The 24,326-nt window shown below is 36.4% G+C and overlaps 1 protein-coding gene across 1 annotated transcript in view; it reads right to left on the bottom strand.

Moving 5' to 3' along the window:
- Positions 1–24,326, bottom strand: part of CENPE (centromere protein E) — a 77,027-nt gene that overhangs the window by 25,431 nt on the left and 27,270 nt on the right. The window contains 20 exon segments of the mRNA XM_068975253.1: positions 681–839; positions 2,342–2,500; positions 3,493–3,780; positions 4,206–4,487; positions 4,719–4,877; positions 5,030–5,314; positions 6,584–6,612; positions 6,615–6,692; positions 6,695–6,869; positions 8,347–8,505; positions 8,629–8,919; positions 10,730–10,888; positions 12,940–13,143; positions 19,257–19,403; positions 19,544–19,816; positions 19,926–20,240; positions 20,738–20,892; positions 21,287–21,452; positions 21,539–21,661; positions 24,095–24,214. Of these exon segments, the coding sequence (XP_068831354.1) occupies positions 681–839; positions 2,342–2,500; positions 3,493–3,780; positions 4,206–4,487; positions 4,719–4,877; positions 5,030–5,314; positions 6,584–6,612; positions 6,615–6,692; positions 6,695–6,869; positions 8,347–8,505; positions 8,629–8,919; positions 10,730–10,888; positions 12,940–13,143; positions 19,257–19,403; positions 19,544–19,816; positions 19,926–20,240; positions 20,738–20,892; positions 21,287–21,452; positions 21,539–21,661; positions 24,095–24,214 (3,726 nt within the window).

Here is a 24,326-nt window from a genome sequence, read left to right as displayed (position 1 = left end):
CACTATTTTGACCTTTTTCATCCCAGATCAGTTTGTCTGCTTTTAAAAAATTTTATTTGTTGTCTTTTAAATATTTTATATTAGAGTCAACCTGATTAACAATGATCTGACAGTTTCAGGCAGACAGCAAAGGGACTCAGCCACACATAAACATGTATCCATGCTCCCCGAAACTCCCCTCCCATCTAGGCTGCCACATAACACTGAGCAGAGTTCCCTGTGTTATACAATAAGAACTTGTTGGTTATCCATTTAAAATATAGCAGTGTGCACAAGTCCATCCCAAACTCCCTAACTATCCTTTCCCCTCATTCTTACCCTGTGGCAAACATAAGCTCGTTAGCCTATTTTTAAACTTATGCATCACAATGTAAATATCAATTTTCCTGTTGACAGGCATATGGGTTGCTTTCAGTTCTTCGCAATTATGATTGCAGCTGCTGTGAGCACTCCTGTATGTCTTTATGTGGAAGAATGCATTCTTTTTCCTTAGGTACATACCCAAGGAGAGAAAATTCTGGGCCACAGCAGGTATAAGGTTCAGGGTTAGTAAAAACTTCCAAGCTGCTTTCTAATGTGGCTGAAGTGTTTTATATCCCTTAAGGATTTTAGGCATTACTTTTTATTCTAGGAATATATTGGGTATTTGAACATATAAGCCCCATGACCCCCCTCAATACCTTTTCTTGTAATTTAGCATTTGAATTTTCTAAATCCATTTGCATATTTGATATTTCTTCTGCCTTCTCAGAGACAATCCCTCTGAGTTTATCAATAATTTCCTGGTGCTCCTTCAGATGCAAGTGAGCTATTCTTAGTTCTTCTTGTTTTTCCAGATCCTTAATTAATAGGAAAAAAAAAAAACAAAAACAACATAGCTTAGTGTTAACTACTTTCTTTTTAATGAAAATGGTATTTCCTTAGTAAAAATGATAAATTTCTTATTCCCTCCTTCACATCTTTGAGGTTGTTAGAAAACTGTAGGTTTGCGCTTCCCCTGGCCTCACCTCCCCACAATGTACTCACATTTTTCATAGGCGAACATGCTATACATGTGCTCTTCTACAACTTGCTTTTCCCCCTAAGGTTTACTTTGGGCTTTCAAATTAGAACATTCAAATCTATTTCGTTTTTTTAGGGGTTGCATGTATACTGTATGTGCACACTCAGTCACTCAGCTGTGTTCAACTCTTCGCGATCCCATGGACTGTAGCCCACCAGGTCTTCTATGGGATTTCCCAGGCAAGAATACTGGACTGGGTTGCTGTTTCCTCCTCCAGGGGATCTTCCCAACTCAGGCATTGAACCTGCATCTCCAGCGTCTCCTGCACTGGCAGGTGGATTCTTCTACCACTGTGACACCCGGACATGTGCTCAGTCATGGCCCACTCTCTGTACCCCATGGACTGTAGCTCACCAGGCTCCTCTGTCCATGCGATTTTTCAGGCAAGAATACTGGAGTGGGTTGCCATTTCTTTCTCCACACCTGGGCCTATTGCATATATTTACCCGGTTTCCTTGTGATGCACATTTAGGTTACTTCCTATCTTTTTTTAAATCACAAATTGCTGTAATGAACAACTTTACGGTATGTATGTTTGTGTTATGAATACACACACACACACACACACACACAGACACACACACATAGATATATTTACTTTTTCTTAATTGAGTAAATGTACATGTAGGGTAAAGCCCATAAAGAAACTGCTGGTTACAGAATTTAAAATTTTCAAAAACAATACCAAATTACCTGCCTAAAAGGTGGTATCCTGTTAACTCTCACCAAAAGTACCACTCATTTCAAAGAAGGGTTCACTGATGTAAGGAAAACATCACATTAACTTGCTGGCAAGAGGAGTGAGTGTAACTTACTTTAGCTTTCGTTTCTCTGAGGCTTTCCCTGAGTTGATCTCGCTCCATTTTGAGGGTTCCCTCCATTCTTCTTAGGTCATCTCTTTCCTTACTAACAGATTTTATTTCTTCAACATTTTCAAGGAGTTTCTGAGTCAACCTTAACTTCTCTGTTTCTGTGCTTTCCAGGATTGAATTCTGAGTCTCTAATTGCTTCTTCAATTGCTCTGTTTGATACATATTTTCCCTGAGATCATTTTGCACCTTAAGAAGTTGATGTTCTTTCTCCTGAAGTTCACTGACCTTGAGATAATCAAACAGTAAGTTAGGATATAGACAGATACAGAGAGAAAGTTAAAAAGTAGTTTCTAAATTGAATAGGAAAATCTCTACTTATTTTCAGCATTTGGCAAACTCATACCCTATTTCATAACACAAAAGACCTGATTCAAACTCTCAGTTACTTAGATATTATAAGAAATACCTGTGCTTTTAAGGCCATATTTGTGTTTTCTAAATTCATTTGGATATTTGATATTTCATCTGTCTTCCCTGAAACAATTCCTCTGAGTTTATCGATAGTTTCTTGGTGCTCTTTCAGATTCATCTGGGCAGTTCTTAGTTCCTTTTGTCTTTCCAGGTCCTTTATTATTAGAGAAAGAAAAAGAATACATTCAGAATAATACAATTCAACAATATGTAGGAAAGGCATAGGGTAAGAAGTAAAAATTCCCCTCCCTTGGGCCTCTCAGTTCTCATCCTCTAAAAGTAACTTCTGGATGTCAATATATTCTAGATACTCTTACTCCTTTTTCCTATCGGAAACTTTTTAATCAGCTCTATCTCATTCTTTACCTATGGGTTGGTATTCCATGGTCTGAATGTGCTGTATTGTTGTTCAACCAGTCTAATGGACAGTGAGGATTTTTCCTATTGGTGAGGGGGGTTGCTTTGTTATTGCAACTTGCTGCAATGAATATCTGTCCATAAACATCTTTGCACAATTATGCTAATATATGCAGATAAACAGCAATAACTGGATTTTGGGGGTTACTGTAAACAACAGTCTGTATAGTCAAAGCTATGTTTTTTCCAGTAGTCGTGTATGGATATGAGAGTTGGACCATAAAGAAGGCTGAGCGTGGAAGAAATGTTGCTTTTGAACTGTGGTGTTGGAGAAGACTCTTGAGAGTCCCTCAGACAGCAAGGAGATCAAGACTAGTCAATCCTAAAGGAAATCAACACTGAATATTCACTGAAAGGACTGATGCTAAAGCTGAAGCTCCAATACTTTGGCCATGTGATTTGAAGAGTCAACTCACTGGAAAAGACCCTGATGCTGGGAAAGATAGATGGCAGAAGGGAATGATAGAGGATGAGATGGTAGGATGGCATTACCAACTCAATGGACATGAGTTTGAACAAGCTCCGGGAGATGGTGAAGAACAGGGAAGCCTGGCGTGTTGCAGTCCATGGGGTTGCAAGGAGTCGGACTCAACAACCACCACCATATATCCATCCCTTCAGTTTTCCCCAAGGGTTGGACCATTTTTACATCTCCACCAACTCTATCAATCACAGTTCTTTTAGGACACAATTTCACATTTATAAGTTGGGTGAAAGATGGTAACTCACTCTATTTGTTGTTTCTCTTAGGTTTTCCTTGAGCTGGTCTATCTCTACTTTGAGAGTCTCCTCCATATTCCTAAGGTCATCTCTTTCTTTTGTAACAGATCTTATTTCTGCAATATTTTCATTGAGTCTCTGAGTTAACTTGATGTTCTCCCATTCTATATTTTCTAGAGTTGACTTTTGGGCCTCAAGTTGCTTCTTCAAGTTTTCCATTTCACATATTTTTTCCCAAGTCTCACTGACATCCTTCATCTCAAGAAGTTGATGTTCTTTTTCCTGAAGTTCTTGAATCTGTGAAAATTATACAGCAAGTTAGGACATAGGCAGAAAATATTAGGAAAAAGAACTATTTCTATAATTATGCCAATCATCTTTATATTTTAGTTTAATGTATGTATTATTTTCTTCCTTAAGGGATATGCAGAACACAACAATCGGATGTCATTTTCTAAACAACATGAGACCTACGTTTGCCTGTCAGTATCTGAATTCCCTAAGACTCTCTGGATATTTGTTCCCTGATCTGTCTTCTCTGAACTATTCCATGCATTATCGTTTCTTGGTACTCCAGAAGAATGTAAGTAGCTTTTAGTTCTGCTTTGATCTTCTGTTCCTTTATGATTCCAGGAAAATTAATCTAACTTAATAGTGAACATCATCATTATCACCTCAACACTACTTTTATAACCGAAAAACATCAAAAGAGGGTAACTTACATCAGCTACAATTTCTTTAGTGTTTTCTTTGAGTTGGTCTGTTTCCTTTTGAAGGGCCTCCTGTATCCTTTCCAGTTCATCTCCTTCCTTAATTATGGTTTTTAATTCTTCCTGACTTGCCTGAAGTTTTTCAGTCAACGTGAGCCTCTCGCTTTCTTTTCTTTGTAGTGACGAGCCTTTGGCTTTGAGATGTTCCTTTAACTGTTCCAGTTCACTCATTGTTTCCTGAGTCTCACTGATTTCCTTGACAGTAATAAACTGTTTCTCATAATGCTCTTGAGTCTAAAAAAGAAAAAGCCAAAAATATACTTGCATGCAAACACACATAAAAACATGTGCTTATATATGTGTGTGTATACATATATATATATATATATATATATTTTTTTTTTTTTTAAGGAAAAAAATTTAGGATGCTTTTTAAAACAATTTAGGAAGTAAACAGTAGTCTTTGTAATCTAGTTAGCTACCTCCCTTAAATTTTCTTCCCCTGTTCCTTTACTCCCATTTTACCTTTTTCTGTAATTTATCATTTGCTGTTTCCAGTTCCTGTTGAATGTATGATATTTCAGTTTCTCTCTTTGATAGATCCGCTCTTAGTTTACCAATAATTTCCTCTTGTTCTTTTAGGTGACAATGAGCAACTTTAAGTTTCTCTTCAGTTTCTAGTTGCTTTATTATTAAAAGAAATTGCAAGAAAATTTGAAAACATTATAATCATTACATGGTAACGAATTCCTTTTCCCCAGAGGTTTAGTTTTTACCAAGATATCTGCTTATAGAATATTAACACACACACACACACGAAAATGAATGACACCTACTTTAGCTGCCATTTCTCTTAGGTTTTCTTGGAGTTGGTTCTTTTCAGATTGAAGAAGTTCTTGTAGCCTCTGAAGGTTAGCTCTCTCCTTAGCTACAGCTTTGACTTCATCATGACTTTCTTGAAGTCTTTCAGACAATTTGAGCTTTTCCATTTCTAGCTTTAGTAGTGCTGAGTCTTTGAATGGGTCCTTCAATTGCTCCATCTCATTCATTATTTTCTTAGTCTCACTGTCCTTTTCTTTCATATTGAAGGACTGTTCTTGTTTGTCTTGAGATGTTTGGATCTAAAGAGAATCATAAAATGATACAGTTGATACCCAGAGATACTTTATTTCATTTTTTGGGAAAAGAAACAAGGATGCTTTCTAAAACAATGAAATCAGGGATTTAACAGCTCATTTCCAGAACAATATTTCCTCTCACCCACTCTCCCATTATTCAGATATTTAACACATTTATTGAGTATTCATTGTGTTGTTAGTATCCTATAATATTAGAAGTTGGAGATGAAATGGTAAATGAGACTTTACATGATTGGCCTTTTTGAGACTTACACATTTTAGAAGGGAAAATACATATTATATCAAATCTTAACCAAACAGAGGTGGTGGGTTATTTCAGGGTACCAGTGGCAAACCTAATCTATTCTGAGTGATTAGGAAGGGCTTCCTGGGGGATGGAAAGCTTCAGTTGAGAGACAAAGGCTGAAAGCACTTGTTAGGCAAAGAGGAGTATGGAAATACTACAGAAAGGAAGACTAGACCATCTGAAAGCTGTGAAATGTGGAAGAGCAATAGACTAGAGTTGCCTGAGCCCAATGAACAGGAGGAAGAGTAGATGAAACAGGGGTAGAAACCAGCAAGGTCTGGGATCCAGGGTCATTTAATAGCAACAATAAGCTATGAAAAAGTTTTAAGGCGAAAACATCATGATGGCACAGAATGGGGAATGAATTACAGAAGTATGAAATGAATGGAGAGACCAGTTAGGAGGCTATTGCAGGACAGCCAGAAAGAATCCTGGCTTGGATTAGGGTATTGGTAAAGTGTGCTTTGGATGTAAACTGGAGAAGAAAATTATGACAGAATATGGAGAAGAGTGGGAGGATTTCACACATAGGCACATGCCTTAAAATCAACAAGGTTTTGATTCTTGGATTATAGAGGGAGTGGGGAGGAAGGGGTAGTAGTAGGGTTGATTCTCAGATTTCTGACTGGATCGGTGAGGGAAATGGTAATGCCTTATGGGATGCTGGAGAAATAAGTTTAAACACAGGAAGAAAACAGTGTTTTGGACTTTATCTCTTCCTGTAATTTAACATTGCTTTTTCTAAATCATTTTCAATACTTAAGAAAACAAGTATCTTCCCTGAAACATTTTCCTTCATTATCCATAGTTTCTTAGTATTTATGAGCAGTTTTTAGTTGTTCTATTTCCAATCACTTCGTAATTAAGAGATACTTAAAGAAAACTGATAGGAATATTATAACTATGAATGCTCTCTTTCTCACTTATAAAACACTTATTAAATGGGAGGAAAGGATGAGACATACTTTAGCCAAAGTTTCTCTCATCTCTTCTGTTGGTCACGTTCAATCTGAAGTGCTTCTATTGTCATTTTAAGATTCTCTCTTTCCTTAGTGAGAGATTTTATCTCCTGTGACTTTCCTGAAGTTTTGCAGCCACCCTGAGACTTGTCACTTCTATATTTTCTAGTGTTGCTGAATCTCTGGCTTTGGATTGTGCTTTCAACAGCTCTGGCTCATCCACTCTTTCCTGAGTATCAGTGATTTCTTTCACATTAGGAAGTAGCTCCTGTTCCTCATGAAGCACTGGGATCTTGCGATAGTCATATAATACTAAGGATACTATCTAGACAATGTTGTCATAATTTTTAAAGGGAAAAGATGAGGATACTCTCCACAGCAATGGAAGTGATTTTAAACCTTCATGGCCTACCACGGACCACAAACTCCTATTTACTCACTTTCCCTTGATTCCTACTCAAGCTATTCATGACTGCTAGTCATATTCTGTCATAATTTTCTTTTTCTCCAGTTTATATCCAAAGTACACTTTATCAATAAATTATTAATCCAATCAGTTGCATGCTTCATTTTTATCAGTTCAGTTCAGTCGCTCAGTCATGTCCAACTCTTTGTAACCCCATGGACTGCAGCATGCCAGGCTTCCCTGTCCATCACCAACCATCTTATCCTCTGTTGTCCCCTTCTTTTCCTGCCTTCAATTGTTCCCAGCATCAGGGTCTTTTCAAATGAGTCAGCTCTTCGCATCAGGTGGCCGAAGTATTGGTGTTTCAGCTTCAGCATCAGTCCTCCCAATGAATATTCAGGACTGATTTCCTTGAGGATGGACTGGTTGGATCTCCTTGCAGTCCAAGGGACTCATAAGAGTCTTCTCCAACACCACAGTTTAAAAGCATCAATTCTTCAGTGCTCAGCTTTCTTTATAGTTCAACTTTCATATCCATACATGACCACTGGAAAAACCACAGCCTTGACTAGATGGGCCTTTGTTGGCAATGTAATGTCTCTGCTTTTTATTATGCTGTCTAGGTTGGTCATAGCTTTTCTTCCAAGCAGCAAGCATCTTTTAATTTCATGGCTGCAGTCACCATCTGCAGTGATTTTGGATTCATTTCTATACTAGTTCTGATTCATTTCTCTACTAGTTCCATTTCACTGATTCATTTCTATATTAGTTCTCAAATACAACAGGAGAAAATTCAGAACTGAGCAGATTATATCCCAATAAAAGAATGGCCTCATTCTCAGATGAATTCTAATGCTACTTAACAAATTTTTTATGTGTAAAGATTGATTCCCTCTTTCCATGATCACTAGTGTTACTCTGTTACTTTGCATATCATATTCCTGCATTTATTAAATTGGAATTGAGAATGTTTTTTATATGCTCATACTGGGGAAAAAGAACAATGTCTTATTCATATCCATAGTCTCAATACTTAGCACACAACTGGCTTTTAACATAGGTTGGTCTAGTTTATGTTTCATTTTCTCCACAGCATTTGTTATTATCGTAAATTATCCTGTTCATTTCATTGCTTGTTTATTGATAATCTCTTTCCACTACAAAATAAGTTCTGTGACTGCAGAGGATCTGTCCACCTTGTTCCCACTTTATTTCTATAATCCAGGACTGTACCCGATACATTAAAAACTCAATAAATATTACTCAATTATAACCCATTCACTACCTATCTTTCCTTCAAAGGAGAAAGAAAAGGGAAAGAAAGTAGGAAAAGAAGAAAGGATGGAAGAAAGAAAGGACAAACCTTTTCTTGCAGTTCAGGACCGGATTTTTCTAAGTTCTTCTGAATATTTATTATCGGAGCTGTCTTTTCAGAAATGTCTCTTCTTAGTTCTTCAATAGTTTCTTGGTGTTCTTTTAGGTGCATGTGGGCCATCTGTAGTTCTTCTTTTGTTTCCAGACCCTTTATTAGGAAGTGAGATTTAAAGAATAATTGTGAGAACATCATCCACACTGCCGCCCCCTTTCCAATTGACTCAGTCTTTAAAGAAACATTTAATAGATGAAAGGAAAGGCCATGACTTACTGTAGCTTCAATCTGTCTTATGTGTTCTTTAAGCTTATTTCTCTCTACTTCAAATGACTCCTGTAATTTCTTTAGGTCGTTTCTTTCTTTGGTTATGAATTTCATTTCCTCACAATTTTCATGAAGTTTCTGAGCTAACTCTATCTTCTCAATTTTTATACGTTCCAATGTTAATTCTTGGTTCTTTAGTTCATTCTTTAAGTTTTCCATTTTATTCATCTTTTTCTGCATCTCGCTCATCTCTTCTTGTACACTAAGCAGTTGCTGCTGTTTTTCTTGCAGTTGTTGGCTCTTAAGAAATACAGTTTTTATAATTACTATTTTGTCTATACTCTCTTAAAATTCTTATGTAAAATCTACTTTGCAAACTGAAATAATCATTATCATAGCCTTGTCAACTACTCCAAAATAAGCAGACAAGGGGTATTTAAAGTAAAATAACTTTTTAGGTACAATGTCTAGTGGGTCAAATAGTGTCCCACACCAAATTCAAGTCTACCCAGACCCCGAGAAACTGATCTTCTTTGAAAATAGGGTTTCTGTAGATGTGATTAGTTAAGGACTGAGAAGGAATCCTCCTAGATTAAGGTCGGCCCTAAATCCAATGTGAGAAGTCCTTATAAGAGACAAGAGGACACACAGAGACACAGAGAAGGTCCTATGAAGATGGAGGCAGAGATTGGAGCGATGTAGCTATAAGCCAAGAAACACCAACGTCAGCTAGGAGTCAAGGACAGGAAGTGGAATTAAAGGATTCTTCCCTAGAGCCTTTGGAGGGAGCCTGGTCCCGCCAATACTGTGGTTGTGAACTTCTAAGATGCAGAACTGTGAAAGAATAAATTCTTGTTGTTTTAAGCCATCAAGTTTATGGTAATTTGATACAAAAGCCCTAGGAAACTAACACAGTGCCACTAGGTTAATCAAGGAAGAATGTGAAAATGAGAAAAACTAAAAAACAGAAGGGATTAATTAAATATGCAGACATCACTGTGCCAAATAACTATAATTCCACGTCTCTTAAAAACTTGAATAATTTACCTCCATTTCTAGTGAGGGCCATATGAAGTGGCCCAAACAAACAATGAAGCATTAACTTTTACATACGCTCAATGATTTCCCTTCTTTAGGAGGAATATGAAATAGAAATTAGGTTTTAACATATTCAATTAGGTTATAGTAAAAGGGATGAGAATTAAGAGAATCCATATTAGGAAAAAATATATATAAGCGCAATGGAAATGACTATATATTATCTGTAATGAATGTGATACTGCTTCTAGAATATACAGAAAGATCTCAGTGGATGCATTTTAGAATTACTTGGGGAATATAATTATTAGGAGAGTCTTAGGCTTGTCTACAAATTTTACAATAGCATCTTATTGAAAATATCTAAGTGATAATATAGTCATCCCTTGTTACCCATGGAAGGGTAGTTCCAGGACCTCTGCAGTTAACAAAATCCATGAATGCTCAAGTCTCTTTTATAAAATGACACCTATTTGTATATAACCTAAACACATCCTCTCATATACTTTAACTCATCTCTAGATTACGTATGATACTGAATACAATATAAATGCTATGTAAATAGTTGCCCAAGTGTGGCAATTTTGGGTTTCAGTTTTTGGAACTTTCTGTATTTTTCCTCTGAATATTTCTGATCCGTGGCTAGTTGAATCCATGGATGCAGAACCTGCAGATACAGAGGGCTGACTGTAGAGATGAATTTCACATTTCAGAGTAAGACTAATGCATCTTTACAAGGGCAGAATCTTTGTTTTGTTGACCAATGTATCTCAAGAGCCCAGAAGAATGCCTGGCTATGGTAGTGCTCAATAAGCACTTGATGAACGAATATATCAAATGACTTGTTTAGAAAAATGAAGGCCTTCCCCCATCTAAAGGCTCCAGAATAATATAATCATCACAAAGGATATTGGTTAACATCTCAGTAGGAGTTGAAACTGTCCAAAATATTGTCCATTAAGATCTGTTCACCTGAGAGGTTATTTCTGGAATTTGGGTTTACTGGAATCAAATTTATTATATAAGTAAAAAATTTAGTCAGGAAAAATGACCAGGAAGATAACTTAGTCACCTTTTCCTTTAGTTTTTCTTGAACTTCTGATAGTTTTTCACAGGTCCTAGAAAGCTCTTCTTCTTTCTTAATGGTATGGTTCTTTTCTTGTGCAACAATATCCTGTTGTTTTTTAAGTTCATTTCCAAGAAATCTTAATTCTTCCTGGTTTTCAATGGTCTAGAATTTTTTTTAAAAAGTTGAGATCAAAATAATACTCACATTTAAGAAATCAGGTAAAAATCAGAATTTACTTTAGCCAAAAAATGAAGAGATCATGACAAACTATATTGGAAAAGATTAATTTAAAAAGTGAGGCTTTAATCATATAAATGGCAAGAATCTGATTTTTTAAATACTGTTTCTTCATTGCTCACCTTACATTCCTATCATGAGAATCAGAACTGGGTTTAGTATTTTATCATGAGAGATTTGCTCATTTTCTACTCCTAAGCCAAAAGACACTTTTAAGCTTTTGTTGACAACAGATAATATGAGACACATCTATATATCTATATATGGTTATGGTCTTTTCATATGCTGGAATGGCTTTGATTTTACACTGCTTAATAGCAAGGTCAAAATGGCAGCACTGTTTGGTAGCAGGAGGTGGACTAATCCAAGTTATTAAGCTTAAACAGTAATATCCTTAAGTATTCTTAAGAATACTTAGCATTCTTAAGTCACAAAAACATCTCAAGCCAGAGACTGATAAATGAATATGACTTTTGTCTGTATTGTCACTTACAGTCAATAATTCTAACCAAACAGACAATCCCAAGAAACACAGAAAACCACACAGAAGGTCAGGTGCTACTCTGATCCACAGCAAACTTCTCAAAGTATTAATTTCATTCTAGGTACATTATATTATCTTTAAATTTAGAAAAAATACTAAAGTAGGTTTGCAAACAAACATTAACAATAAACAATTAAAAATGAAGTAAAAAATCCCAATAGCATATATAAAAGAAACATTTAGGAACAAATTTAAGGAAATATGGAAAAGATCTGTAGACTGAAAAATATTACATATTACAGACACAACAAATAATTTATAAAAAGATAAACAACGGCCAATAAACAATCTCATGCTGCTGCTGCTGCTGCTAAGTTGCTTCAGTCGTGTCCGACTCTGTGCGACCCCAAAGACGGCAGCCCACCAGGCTCCCCGTCCCTGGGATTCTCCAGGCAAGAACACTGGATAGTAAGCATGAAAAGATGTCCAATATCTTTATAGTCATTAGGGAAAGGCCAATGAAAACTATGAGGCACACGTCCAACAGAATGGTTAACATTAAACACAACAATACTGTGAAGTGCTGGTGAGGATGTGGAGTCACCAGAATTCTTTTAATTTGCTGATAGAAATATAAAATTGTACAACTACTTTGGGAATCAACCTAGTAAATTTTCAGCAAGTTAAATATATATCTCCCTATGATCCAGCTATTCCATTTAGATATTTATCCTAGAGACATAAAAAACAAAATCTCCATAAAAATATTTGTGTATGAATGTTTACAGCATCATTATTCAAAACAGCCAAATAGTGAAGAGAATCTAGATTTCCACCAGCAGGAGAAAGTCTAAACAAACTGTAGTCTTTCCAACAATGGAATGCTACCCAGCAATGAGCAGGAGAGCAGAAAGAAGGCATGGGCTCCCCAGGTGGCGCTAGTGGCAAAGAGCCTGCCTGCCAACGCAGGAGACATAAGAGACAAGGGTTCTACCCTTGGGTCGGGAAGATTCCCCGGAGGAGGGCATGGCAACCCACTCCAGGATTCACGCCTGGAGAATCCCACAGACACAGGAGCCTGGTAGGCTACGCTCCAAAGGTTGCAAAGAGTCGGACACAACTGAAGCAACTTAGCATGCACATACAGAAAGAAGACACAAAAGAGTGTATGCCGCGTGATTCTATTTGTATGAATTTCTAGAAGAGACAAAATGATTAAGGTAAAAACCATAAGGATAGTGACTACATGGGGCAGAGGTTAAGATTGGGATTGAGTAGACCAGGGCTCAAGGGAACATTCTGGGGTGATGTTCCACGACCTGATGAAAATGGAAAGTCCACAGTAGAGATATTTGTCAAAAGTCATCAGACTGTATACTTGCATCTGTTACATTTATCACATGGCATGTAAGATATACCTCAATAAAATTGTAAAAGTCTAAAGTATACAAGGATGAAAACGTACTGCAAAGTTTACAGTGCTTAATCCTACCATTTCAATGTTTTCTCTTAGGTCAGTCTTCAGTTGCTCCTTTTCTGCTGTAATACTCTCTAACATTTGTTGCAGTTCATTTTTCTCCTGTATTAAAGAAAATATCTTTTTCTCTTGCTCAGTTAGCTCATTATCCGCAGCATCTGTGATCAGAGCTTGAGTTTTTGTGGTTTCCAAATTTTGGCTTTTATCTATGACAACCATCTAAAATATAAATACAGTAAAGAATTTCTTACTTAACAATACTTTTAATAATAATAATAAAAATAGCCAATACATATTACTTTATATCACGCAATATTTTCATATATTGACATACTTAATCTTCACTATAACTTTATGAGGTAGGTACTATTATTAACTCCATTTGACAGATGAGGAAATAATCCCAGAGAGGATAGGTCACTTGCCCAAGGTCACTCAGAGATGAATAACCAGGTTTTGAACCCAATGCTCTGGCTCCAGTGTGTGCTCTTGTGCCTGATCACTAATAAGAACTACCTTAATAGCTGACAGAATGTGGTCCACTGGAGAAGGGAATGGCAAACCACTTTGGTATTCTTGCCTTGAGAACCCCATGAACAGTATGAAAAGGCAAAATGATAGGATACTGAAAGAGGAACTCCCCAGGTCAGTAAGTGCCCAACATGCTACTGGAGGTCAGTGGGGAAATAACTCCAGAAAGAATGAAGGGATGGAGCCAAAGCAAAAACAATACCCAGCTGTGCATGTGACTGGTGGTAGAAGCAAGGTCTGATGCTGTAAAGAGCAATATTGCATAGGAACCTGGAATGTCAGGTCCATGAATCAAGGCAAATTGGAAGTGGTCAAGCAGCAGATGGCAAGAGTGAATGTTGACATTCTAGGAATCAGAGAACTAAAATGGACTGGATGGGTGAACTTAAATCAGATGACCATTATATCTACTACTGCGGGCAGGAATCCCTCAGAAGAAATGGAGTAGCCATCATGGTCAACAAAAGAGTCCAAACTGCAGTACTTGGATGCAATCTCAAAAAAGACAGAATGATCTCTGTTAGTTTCCAAGACAAACCATTCAATATCACAGTAATCTAAGCCTATGCCCCAACCAGTATTGCTGAAGAAGCTGAAGTTGAATGGTTCTATGAAGACCTACAAGACCTTTTAGAACTAACACCCAAAAAAGATGTCCTTTTCATTACAGGGGACTAGAATCCAAAAGTAGGAAGTCAAGAAACACCTGGGGTAACAGGCAAATTTGGCCTTGGAGTACAGAATGAAGCAGGTCAAAGGCTAATAGAGTTTTGCCAAGAGAACACACTGGTCATAGCAAACACCCTCTTCCAACAACACAAGAGAAGACTCTACACATGGACATCACCAGATGGTCAGCACTGAAATCAGACTGATTATATTCTTTGCAGCCAAGATGGAGAAGCTCTGTACAGTCAGCAAAAACAAGACTGGAAGCTGACTGTGGCTCAGGTCATGAACTCCTTATTGCCAAATTCAGACTTAAATTGAAGAAAGTGGGGAAAACCACTAGACCATTCAGGTATGACCTAAATCAAATCTCTTATGATTATACAGTGGAAGTAAGAAATAGATTTAAGGGACTAGATCTGCTGGATAGAATGCCTGATGAACTAAGGACAGAGGTTCGTGACATTGTACAGGAGACAGGGATCAAGACAACCCCCATGGAAAAGAAATGCAAAAAAGCAAAATGGCTCTCTGGGGAGGCCTTACAAATAGCTGTGAAGAGAAAAGAAGTGAAAAGCTAAGGAGAAAAGGAAAGATATAAGCATCTGAATGCAGAGTTCCAAAGAATAGCAAAGAGAGATATGAAAGCCTTCCTCAGCTATCAATGCAAAGTAATAGAAGAAAAGAACTGAATGGGAAAGACTAGAGATCTCTTCAAGAAAATTAGAGACACCAAGGGAACATTTCATGCAAAGATGGGCTCGATAAAGGACAGAAATGGTATGGACCTAACAGAAGGAGAAGTTATTAAGAAGAGGTGGCAAAAATACACGGAAGAACTATAAGATCTTCATGACTAAGATAATTATGATGGTGTGATCACTCACCTAGAGCCAGACATCCTGGAATGTGAAGTCAAGTGGGCCTTAGAAAGCGTCACTACCAACAAAGCTAGTGGAGGTGATAGAATTCCAGTTGAGCTGTTTCAAATCCTGAAAGATGATGCTGTGAAAGTGCTGCACTCAATATGCCAGCAAATTTGGAAAACTCAGCAGTGGCCACAGGACTGGAAAAGGTCCGTTTTCATTCCAATCCCAAAGAAAGGCAATGCAAAAGAATGCTCAAACTACTGCACAATTGCACTCATCTCACACGCTAGTAAAGTAATGCTCAAAATTCTCCAAGCCAGGCTTCAGCAATACATGAACCGCGAACTCCCTGATGTTCAAGCTGGTTTTAGAAAAGGCAGAGGAACCAGAGATCAAATTGCCAACATCTGCTGGATCATGGAAAAAGCAAGAGAGTTCCAGAAAAACATCTGTTTCTACTTTATTGACTATGCCAAAGCCTTTGACTGTGTCGGTGACAATAAACTGTGGAAAATTCTGCAAGAGATGGGAATACCAGACCACCTGACTTGCCTCTTGAGAAATCCATATGCAGGTCAGGAAGCAACAGTTAGAACTGGACATGGAACAACAGACTGGTTCCAAATAGGAAAAGGAGTACGTCAAGGCTGTATATTGTCACCCTGCTTATTTAACTTATATGCAGAGTACATCATGAGAAACGCTTGGCTGGAAGAAGTACAAGCTGGAATCAAGATTCCTGGGAGAAGTACCAATAACCTCAGATATGCAGATGACACCACCCTTATGGTAGAACGTGAAGAGGAACTAAAAAGCCTCTTGATAAAAGTGAAAGAGGAGAGTGAAAAAGTTGGCTTAAAGCTCAACATTCAGAAAAGGAAGATCATGGCATCTGGTCCCATCACTTCATGGCAAATAGATAGGGAAACAGTGGAAACAGTGTCAGACTTTATTGTTGGGGGCTCCAAAATCACTGCAGATGGTGACTGCAGCCATGAAACTAAAAGACGCTTGCTCCTTGGAAGGAAAGTTTTGACCAACCTAGATAGCATATTCAAAAGCAGAGACATTACTTTGCCAACAAAGGTCCATCTAGTTAAGCCTATGGTTTTTCCAGTGGTCATGTATGGATGTGAGAGTTGGACTGTGAAGAAAGCTGAGTGCTGTAGAATTGATGCTTTTGAACTGTGGTGTTGGAGAAGACTCTTGAGAGTCCCTTGGACTGCAGGAGATCCAACCAGTCCATTCTAAAGGTGTTCTTTGGAAGGACTGATGCTAAAGCTGAAACTCCAATACTTGGCCACCTCATGTGAAGAGTTGACTCATTGGAAAAGATTCTGATGCTGGGAGGGATTGGGGGCATGAGGAGAAGGGGACTACAGGGGATGAGATGGCTGGATGGCATCACCGACTTGACAGACTTGAGTATTAGTAAACTCCGGGAGTTGGTGATGGACAGGGAGGCCTGGCGTGCTGTGATTCATGGGGTCACAAGGAGTTGGACACGTCTGAGCCACTGAACTGAACTGAAACAGCTATAGATAAATAACAATTATCTTTATGTATGATGGGTTAACCAGATTTTATGAAAAAGTAAGCTACTTTGAGCTCTATCATTTTATTTCTTTCCTTAAAAGCTGGAAATCATTCCCTAATCCCAATAAGAATATTCCCAACTTTCATTTTCAGAGGTAGTGCATACTTACTTACAATGCTAAGTATGTGCCATTGTAAGTATACATGTAGAGGGCAAAGTAATTTTAGTAGAAATATATCTCACATTATAATAGTATAATTCATCTTTTCTTAATATATAATTTTCAATTACTGCTTAAGAAAAGCATGTTTATAAATTCATTTATCCATAATAAGTCTTAACCAAATATAACTTAAAACGTGAAGTCCCTGGTAAAAGGAGACTAAGGCTAACATCACAATTGTTGCCATGAAATTAGGTGTTACTATATAACTTTATACTAGTCTAATAAATATTCAACTCCATACTGGTCACATATGTCTTTAAAAGTTTTTATAAAGATCTATAATTAATGTTAGAAAAAAATCTGAAAAATAAAGAGAAAAAATATCATCAATGTCACCAACACAACCACTATTAGAATTCTGGAATATTTCATTCCAGTGTTTTCCATTAACTTTTAAAAAGCATAGCAATCATAATTAATTTACACATATCGGATTCATTGCAACTTTTCTTTTTCATGTAGATCATATGCATTTTCCCATACTATTATGTAAACTTCAAATCAGTATTTTTAGTAGTTTCTTTGTTCTCTAGAGTGGATATGGACAAACCAACCTTTCTTTAGTTACCCTCAAGTGCTGGCAATACTCATGAGCTTCTGACAATGTTGCACACCACGGAGCTAACTATATGAGAAATTAAGGTGGGGAACATATAGGCTTTGGGACCAGTTTGTCAGATACTATAGTTCACACTCCTGAATCTTTACTCCTAAACAAAGGAATATCTACAAAGACAAAGAAGACTGAGACAAAGTATTCTATTATGATAACCAAGGTACATTTAAAAACTGAACTCAGACTAGGAAATATTTCAGCTACTGTGGGTATGAGTAAAATTTAATTTCTGTTGAGACACACTAGAGAAACTGCATTTCCAAAGAGAGAGACATCAAGTAGGTTGAAAATGGGCACTCCAAGAGGATTTCTGACAGACCTCCTAATAGACCTCTGTGGTGCCCAGAATAGAGAGGTCCTAGGAGATTCCTGGACCCTCTCTTTTATCTACATGGATGATTCCAGCATGAATATGGTTATCATTGGACCAAGGTAATCTCAGCCTTCCCGCACAGACTTCAAGACCTCTAATAAACAGAATGGAGCCGAAAATCCCATCAGACCCTTTGTCACCATGGAAGTTTCTAGCATGAACATAATACTACAGAAGCCAGGTGGTCCCAATGAGTATAACTTCCCTCACTTCTCATTTATTGTCTCCTCATGTGTGTGTATGTTAGTCATTCTGTTGTATCCAATTCTTTGTGACGCCATGGGCTTCTCTGTCCGTGGAATTCTCCAGGCAGAATATTGGAGTGGGTTGCCATTTCCTTCTCCAGGCCTCCTTCTCATGGGGCACTATGATTGGATTAGTTTTAAAGCAGATATACATTACTATATCTTATTCTAAATAAACTATTCATAAAACCTTCCCCTTACGAAAGCAGAAGTTATAAACTTCAAATCAAGGTCAAGAACCTTTGGCCCACGGTTGATTCAAATTATAGATAAGCTGAGAACATGAGATAATAGAGGAAGTGAAAGGCCTTAAGCATAGGAGAGAGAAGAGAAGCTCCTTTTCCAGCACCAGAATATTGTGTGTCAGGGCAGAGGGGAAAGAAAGGAGCTAACTTAAACTGTATAAAAATTTAAAACTTCTGTGCATCAGAGGACACAATCAACAGAGTGAAAAGACAACCTATGAAATGGGAGAAAATACTTGGAAATCATAAAACGATAAAGGGTTAATATCCCAAAAACAGAATTCTTACAACAACAAAAAACCAACTTAAAAATGGGCAAAAACTTGAACAGACATTTCTGCAAAGATAAACACATAGTTTACAAACAGTCTGTGATATTTTGTTATGGCAGCCCTAGCAGACTAATATGCCTCCCTTTAAAAAAAATCACCATTAGCATCCCAATGCATATAATTAAATTCGTAACTGATTGAATAATCGGTTAAGTATTATTTTTTTTAAAGCAGTTTTTCTCCTAAAGTCTCAGGGCAAAATGAATCTTACTATCCAGAATGAATTAAGGAAAGATTTAAGCACCTAAGAGTAAAATTAAGGCCGAAACCCTAGAAATAGACACAAACATGATATACAGGTTGATTCTATAGCAAACTCTAAACAAACAGAAAGTATACAAAATCCAACATAAAACAAATATTTTAGCCATAATAAGCACAGAATCTTTCTCACGCTCTTAGACTTCAGTGAGTTCTGAAGATGTGCAAATTATATCAGGTCTCAGAAAAAAGGTCAGCTCAAAATCTGAGTTAGTACTTTTTGTCTTTTCCTTTTCAAATTGATGGTAAGCAGTTATATTTGAAGTTATTTCAAAGACATTAGGCTTAAGCATGTAAATTATTCTGAGTTATTACTACTGTGAATAATAAAGATTGAGATTACCATTATGTATTTTAGTGTTTGAGGTTAAGGTTATATACTTAAGTGTCAAGGTTTTATGATAACTTTGACCAGAAACACTCTTTACCTTTTCCTGAAATTCATCCCTAGTTTCTTCTATATGCAAATTCTTGGAAGTTTCTTCAGAAATTTTCATTTTTAGCACGTTAATTGTTTCTTGGTGTTGTTTCAAAGACTCAAGCGCATTTCGTAGCTGTTCCTGGGTGTCTATATTCTTTGTCAGAGAAATAGAAAACAATTTTCATTAGAATGTGAAACAATGAAAATAATTTTACCGTTACTGCTTGATTGTAAATAATAAATAAAGGTTTTTAAAGAGGCTGTAAGATTTCAAAAGTTCAGTCAAAACCTTACCATATTTATAGTCTCCTGAATGTCACTTTTGAGTTGGTCCCTCTCAATTTGTAGGCTCTCTTGGAGTTGTTTTTGATCATCTTTTTCTTGGGTTAAGGTTTTTACTTCTACTAATGTTTGTTGAAGTTTCTCAGTAATCAGTGTTTTCTCCTTTTCTACCATTTGCAGTCTAGATTCCCTACTTTCTAATTGTTTCTTCAGCTCTTCCACTTCGTTTGATCTTTCTTGAGTCTCAGTTGCTTTTTGTTGAAGTTCTTGGGTTTTGTGAGAGAGCTTTAAGATGAGAAAAAATAAATGTGAAAAGCAGATCATTCTGCGACATATATATGGAAGCAAAACCCCAGAACAACGATCATTTCCCTAGAGGATGTCTTGCACTAACCTCTGTCTTCAAAGCCTCCAAATTTAACCCAAGTTCTTCAGCTTCTTTAGAGAGATTTCCTATTTCTTGATTCAATTTTGCATTTTCTTCAAGGACCATCTTATACTTTTGCTCAAATTCAATATGGTGATTTTTAACATGTTGGAATTCTTGATCAGTGCTTTCACAACTCAACTGGGGAGTTGGTAGGTCATTTTTAGTGCTCCCAATTTCTTCAAGTAAACCTTGAATTCTACTTTCCTTATCAACTACTTCAGAAGATAATTTGTCTTTTTCTGATGTTACTATATAGAGCTCTTCAGATTTATCACGTATCTATGGAAAAGAAAGAAAATTTAGCTATGAAAGCAAGATATGATTTAGTTGACCAGTTTTGAGGAAAAAAACTTTCTTTACCTTACTCCCTCCCCATCAAAGACACTGAAATTAAACAAAGGTTTGATTGAGGAATGGCAATATTTTTCTTGTCATATCTCTTTAACACATATTATCCTGTTTAACTTTACTTTCAAAGCTTTGCTTTCTAATCTCTGGTTCTAATAAGAATTGCACACAGAAGGGCACTCAGTAGAAACACAATCAGGATGTGTCTTTAAATCCTTACCTATCATTTTAAAATGTTTTCTGTCTTTCTGATGAGGCAGGCATTGCATGATTTTTCTTAGAATTTTACTTGTATTTCTTTTGCTAACAAACTGAATCAAACATTTATAGTCTCTTGCCTGGCACTTTATAATAAATTACGGCAAAATATTTAAGGTACTTCACAAAGGTTTTTATATCATGAGTTGTTTTCTTGAAAATATGTTTACCTCTTTCCTTAGCATTTCTACTTCTGAAGGTAAAGATTTCAATTCTGACAGCAAATTAACTTCATTACATAAAGTTTCATTTTCTTCGACTGCTTTATTCAATTCTTTCTGTAGATGGGTTATTTTTCTTTCCAATTCCATATTAGACAGAAAATCTAGAAAATTTTTAATAAGTTTAAAACAGCTTGCAATTATTGGGTCAATCTAAATTATGCATGTAGTTAGATTATTTAATCAGATTGTATAAAATTTATTAAAGAAGGAGTCAGTGTAGGTAAATAGTTAATCCAATAGTTAATCACCTTGTCCAAGATTGGGTTCAATTTATTTGAGAAATAATTTTTAAACTCTTCTGATTTAATGTCTGATATAAATGATTTAACATTTATAAATTTTGATACCAAATGACAGTAACATTTAACATTAAGCAATTAAAAACACCAGAGAATAATGGATTTTTGATCACTGGAATAAAGCTGCAAAATCTTTTAGGTATTGTTCTATATAAAGACAGATTTGCAAAGAGGTAAGTCTGAAATAATAAAATACCTTTTGGAACTTTGCCATCTATAAGGGAGGTGAGTTTTGTTATTTCATTAAAAGAAGATTGTAATTCTTTCTCCAGATCAACTTGCATTTTCTTTTTCGCCTCCAACTGACTTTGATATAACTGAGTATCATTTTCCATCTGCTTGCATGTACTTGCAAGTTCTTTCTATTGAGAGAAACACTGTAAATTCACAGAAATGTACTGTGAAATGAATTTCAACTGTTATTGTAAATATTACAAAAATCACTCACCATTTTCTCTTTCAGCTTTAGATTTTCACTTCTAAGAAAGGCTGATTCTCTCTTAGCATCAAGAGCTACAGTTTCGGCATCAAGCAGAGTCTGTCTCATTTGTTTTAGGTCTTCAGTGTTTTCCTTTACACATGACAAAAAGGATTTAGTGAAATCTAATTTTGTTAGATTTGGAAAAGCCAATATATACATGTATGTTATTCCTAAGAAATGAAAAATGATTACAATATGCAAATTACCAAGTGTATTTTTAGAATAGATAAAAATGAATAACACTTTTCATAATAAAAATATTTTAGGGAATTTTAAGGGGTTCAGTGGTTAGGATTCAATGCTTTCACTGCCAGGGGCTGGGTTTGACCCCTGGTCAGGGAATTAAGATCCTACAAGCCATGCAATGGAGCCAAAAGAGAAAAATTAAAAAAAAAAAAAATCTAGCTATAATGTTTCAAAATTATACATGCATCGTGTAGAAGTACTATAATAATTCTGCTATTGTTTAGAAAGGATAACATAATTGTTGCTCACCTAGCCTGTTAGAGTTTTCTGTGTATTTTTGTTTTCTGCTTTACTCTTTGTTTATGTTTTGTTTTGGTCATGCTGCAGGGCAAGTGGGATCTTAGTCCCCCTGCCAGGGACTGAACCTGTGCCCCCTGAAGTGTAAGTGTCGAGTCTTAACCACTGGAGTGCCAGGGAAGTCTTTTTTTTTTTTTTTTTTTAAAGTTACTCTCTGCAAAACATGACAGGTGTGTACTTAATAGTTAAAATTAAGGACGTTTAATAACAAATTAAAAAGACAAATAATTCAGTAGAAAAATAGAGAAAGGATATGAATAGGCAACTCACAGAAGAGAAAAAGGAAATGACTGATAAATATGAAAAAAAAATTTAGCTCACTTTTAGAAAGAAGTGGCATTTTAACATGACTTCAGCCATACATGAATTCAACCATATGTCCTTGGCAAAATATTAATGGGTGCATGCATGAATCAATGAACTAGATGAATAAAGAGAAAGAAACAAACAACAATTTAAAAAATGGGCAAAGTCATCCCTGGCGGTCCAGTGGTTGGGACTCCAAGCTTCCAATGCAGGGTGCCTGGATCTAATCCTTGGATGGGGAACTGAGATCCCACATGCCACGTAGCACAGCCAAAAAAATTTAGAAAAAAAAAAAAGGTGGTGGTGGGGGGGAATTCTTATTCTATCAATAGACACGCCAGGATCATATGAAAGTGTCTTTCTCTCCAAGGCCTTAGAACAATAAGAACACTTTCAAAAAGATCATTTGCCATTAACAAAAGGTAATAAAAGAGTACCAATGGAAGGTAACAAAAAGTACTCTGAAAACCTCAAATGCAAACAAAAGAAGGACAAAAGCAGCTAATAATCTAAAATTTCTGGCTAGAAATTGCTGCGTTTTAAAAGAGAGCTAAAAACTCAAATTCAACTGATACTTTCTTGAAGTAATCAACTGAATTGAAAGAAAATAGGAAAAAAAAGCTAATTCCACCATAAGATTCATTACTGTTTAATAGCACGATCTTATACTGACCAAAATAACCTACAGCTACAGTTTCTGCTGAAAAGTATCAAACTGTTAAAATAGTTACTTCATTATAATGAGAATGCATTAATATATATATTAATGAAACAGAATTAATGTAATTTATGAAATCATGCTCAATTACATGTTTTATAGTTCTAATTACTAATCAATGTCAACTGCTTACCTGAAGATACCGATTATATATTTCTCCATGCATTTGTATAAAGCAATTGAAAAAAATTAAAAAAATTTTTAATTACTGATTTTTAATGGAAGTCAGAGACATTACTTTGCCAACAAAGGTCCATCTAGTCAAGGCTATGGTTTTTCCAGTAGTCATGTATGGATGTGAGAGTTGGACTGTGAAGAAAGCTGAGCGCCAAAGAATTGATGCTTTGGAACTGTGGTGTTGGAGAAGACTCTTGAGAGTCCCTTGGACTGCAAGGAGATCCAACCAGTCCATTTTAAAGGAGATCAGCCCTGGGTGTACTTTGGAGGGAATGATGCTAAAGCTGAAACTCCAGTACTTTGGCCACCTCATGCAAAGAGTTGACTCATTGGGAAAGACTCTGATGCTGGGAGGGATTGGGGGCACAAGGGAAAGGGGATGACAGAGGATGAGATGGCTGGATGGCATCACCGACTTGATGGATGTGAGTTTGAGTGACCTCTGGGAGTTGGTGATGGACAGGGAGACCTGGTGTGCTGCAATTCATGGGGTTGCAAAGAGTCGGACATGACTGAGCGACTGAACTGAACTGAACTGAATGGAAGTCCATCACTAACTTATCAAATTCGATTGAAGGATAGTATTGTTAACTCTGATTTTTATCCATAAAATGGAAATGATATTAATTGCGCCTCTCTCACAGGATTAAATACTATACTTAAAACAACTAGAACAACAACCAGCACATCGTAGACTCAGTATAAATATTTGCAATGATGATGATAGTATAACTACAAATGTCAAAATGATGATACAACAAAATAAATCTGACTTTTACCAATGAGTATGATGAGTCCATTTTCATACTTTCTGACTTCTGAGACTCTATGTATTCCTGTAGCTTCTTAATCTGGTCTTCCTTTTCTCTCAGCAGCTCTACTTTTGAATTTAGTTCATTCTAAAACATTTAAAGGAGAATGAAACAATTTAAATGGGTTTCAATTTTAAGGAATTAAAAAGAACTTACGTTTAATAGTTTAAATCAGTAGATAGCAAAATTCAAAGAGTTG

Source organism: Capricornis sumatraensis, chromosome 7 (genome assembly GCF_032405125.1).
Source record: "Capricornis sumatraensis isolate serow.1 chromosome 7, serow.2, whole genome shotgun sequence".
In the NCBI taxonomy this organism is placed as follows: domain Eukaryota; kingdom Metazoa; phylum Chordata; class Mammalia; order Artiodactyla; family Bovidae; genus Capricornis; species Capricornis sumatraensis.
Note: the sequence above shows the minus strand (reverse complement) of the source record. Positions and strands in the feature narration are given on the sequence as shown.